Source organism: Henckelia pumila, unplaced genomic scaffold (assembly GCF_033568475.1).
Source record: "Henckelia pumila isolate YLH828 unplaced genomic scaffold, ASM3356847v2 CTG_466, whole genome shotgun sequence".
NCBI lineage: Eukaryota > Viridiplantae > Streptophyta > Magnoliopsida > Lamiales > Gesneriaceae > Henckelia > Henckelia pumila.
Genome location: NW_027331833.1, coordinates 1,705,324 through 1,707,686, shown reverse-complemented (window position 1 = coordinate 1,707,686; position 2,363 = coordinate 1,705,324). Strand labels below are relative to the sequence as shown.

Here is a 2,363-nt window from a genome sequence, read left to right as displayed (position 1 = left end):
AATTTTATAATTTCCATAACTTTAAAACATATATATACAACCACGAAATGTGTGAGTCCGTCACTATCAATAACTAATTTTTTTCAAAAAAAAATAATAACTAATTTTTTCAAGAATAAATATATGTGAAACCGAATTGTTCACTCGACTCTTATATACAACAAAAAAAAAAATGGATTAATACTGCTCACGTATACATAACGAGATTAACGGGACCGGAGATGTTGTCAATAATGTCATCAGCACCGAAGCAAGAAGGTAGTGTCAGGGTGTTTCTGTTCAAGGGAACCAAGGTGCTTCTCGGCCGCCGTTGGTTTCGGCACCTTCGGTCTTCCGGGCGGCCACCTGGAATTCGGTCATATATCCTTCATTAATTCATTTTCTTGCGATATATATATTGAGACAAATTAGTGTTTGGATAAAGCATTAACTCAGATCTTTCTATTTTCTTGCAGGCGAAAGTTTTGAGGAATGCGGGGCGAGGGAGGTGAAGGAGGAGATGGGTCTGGATATCACTGGGATGGAGTTCCTGAAGGTGATGAACGACGTGCTTTCAGAACCCAAATCGGTGCAGTTGATTGTGGTGCTGCTGCGTGAAGTTCTTTCTGACGGTAGGCAGACGCCGGCCATTCTCGAACCGGAGAAATGCGACGGCTGGGATTGGTACGATTGGGACCATCTCCCTCAGCTTTGAGACATTCGATTTGACCGAGCTCGAGTGGCTCGTGCATCCATTGAGCTCGAGTCCAAGCTTTAAATATTTGTGTTCGAGTAGCTCGCGTCGCGAGCTACTCGATAACACATAAATATATATAATATAAATATAAATATAATATATAAATATATTTATTTATTTATTAATATATTTTTTATTTATATATATATATATGTATATATCTATAATTTTCGAGCTCGAGTTCGAGCACGAAATTTATTATTCGATCGAGCTCGAGCTCGAGTAGTGTGCTACTCGACTCGGCTCGGTTCGATTACACCTCTACTTCTACCCACCTGGTTGGTTGGTTATGGCATAAATTCTAAAATAATAATAATACAAATTCCGAAATGATGTATTCATTACATACATTTATTTGGGAAAATGTAAATTTGATATTGTAATTTTGTTCCTTTTATATTTTCATATATATTTCAGTTTTAATCCTGCATATTTCAATTTTTGATAATTTTAATCTTTTTTTCATTGAAATACTTACGTGACACTATACATAATAGTTTTATCTCAGCGCAAACATTTGAATAAAGACCAAAATTGGAAAACAAAACAAACAAAAACAAAACAAAACAAAACAAACAAACAAACAAACAAATATGATGGTAAAACTGAAATCTGATAACATAAAAATCTGAAATCACAAAAAGGAAAACTTATAAGATTATTATAAAAAAAATTTCCCCATTTATTTTATATATGAGGTTTTATTTAAGTTCTATAGTTTAATTTTTATATCATATATTTTTTATCTTCTCATCTTATGAGACAGAACCTGTTTTAATATTTATGTAATTGTTATGTTACACCAAATTTTGGATCCTTCCTAAAAAAATGTGTATAACATATCTCTTGTCGGACATTATATTTGTGAGATGATAAGTTGAATTGGTCTATAATTACAATGGAAAATATTATTTTTGATATAAAAAATAATATTTTTTCATAATTTAGATCTAATAGAAAATAAGTTTCACAAAATTGAACGCTAAATAATTTCATATAAATTTTTGTTAAATGTGTATTGTTTCATTGTTTGACGTTGGACAAGATTCCCATTTATTTAATGTATTCGCTATAACATCATGTGTGTATGTATATGCACATTATATATCTTCTTACAACTTTTGGTTACTCAACTATGATAATTCAAACTAAACTCATAAGCATTTAAATATAAAAGTGTATAAATCATGTACAAATCGCTAAGTAGACAAATATAACATCTTTATTCATTTGTATATTTGATTTTTCCCCTTATAGTTATATATATTGAGCAATAGAAAATAAAAGAGTACCGATGCCTACTAAAATTTACAACTCGTTTTACGTAAATTAATCTAATCATATGTTAACTAAATATGAATCAACATCTTCACAAGTTCGCTGGCCCCAATTGCCTACAAATCTAAAGGCTAAACTAAATTTCAAAGCTACATTTGTTACACCATTTGTATTTCTCAACATAAATTGGCCCAACAAATTTTATTTCACGGGCCTTCGGCCCACGCATGGTCCTATTCGATCCGTTAGTATCTTCATGTCCAAAAATTACTTTTGAAAAAGAAAAAAATGTCATGCATCCTAGATATAACTTATAATTAGGGGTGGGTCGGTACGATATACCGTACCG

The 2,363-nt window shown here is 31.7% G+C and overlaps 1 protein-coding gene across 1 annotated transcript; it reads left to right on the top strand.

Annotated features, from left to right (window-relative positions):
* The first annotated feature begins 233 nt into the window (after positions 1–233).
* LOC140872496 (geranyl diphosphate phosphohydrolase-like) lies at positions 234–694 on the top strand. Its single transcript, XM_073275340.1, has 2 exons — positions 234–309; positions 456–694. The coding sequence occupies exons 1-2, from the start codon at positions 234–236 to the stop codon at positions 692–694; spliced, it is 315 nt and encodes a 104-aa protein (XP_073131441.1).
* Positions 695–2,363: the final 1,669 nt, after the last annotated feature.

What these genes read in the sequence shown, in the direction of transcription:
- LOC140872496 (XM_073275340.1), top strand. Translation starts at nt 234, where the DNA reads ATGTCATCAGCACCGAAGCAAGAAGGTAGTGTCAGGGTGTTTCTGTTC. An exon ending in CAAGGTGCTTCTCGGCCGCC is followed by an intron (nt 310 to 455) that starts GTTGGTTTCGGC and finishes ATTTTCTTGCAG; the next exon opens with GCGAAAGTTTTGAGGAATGC.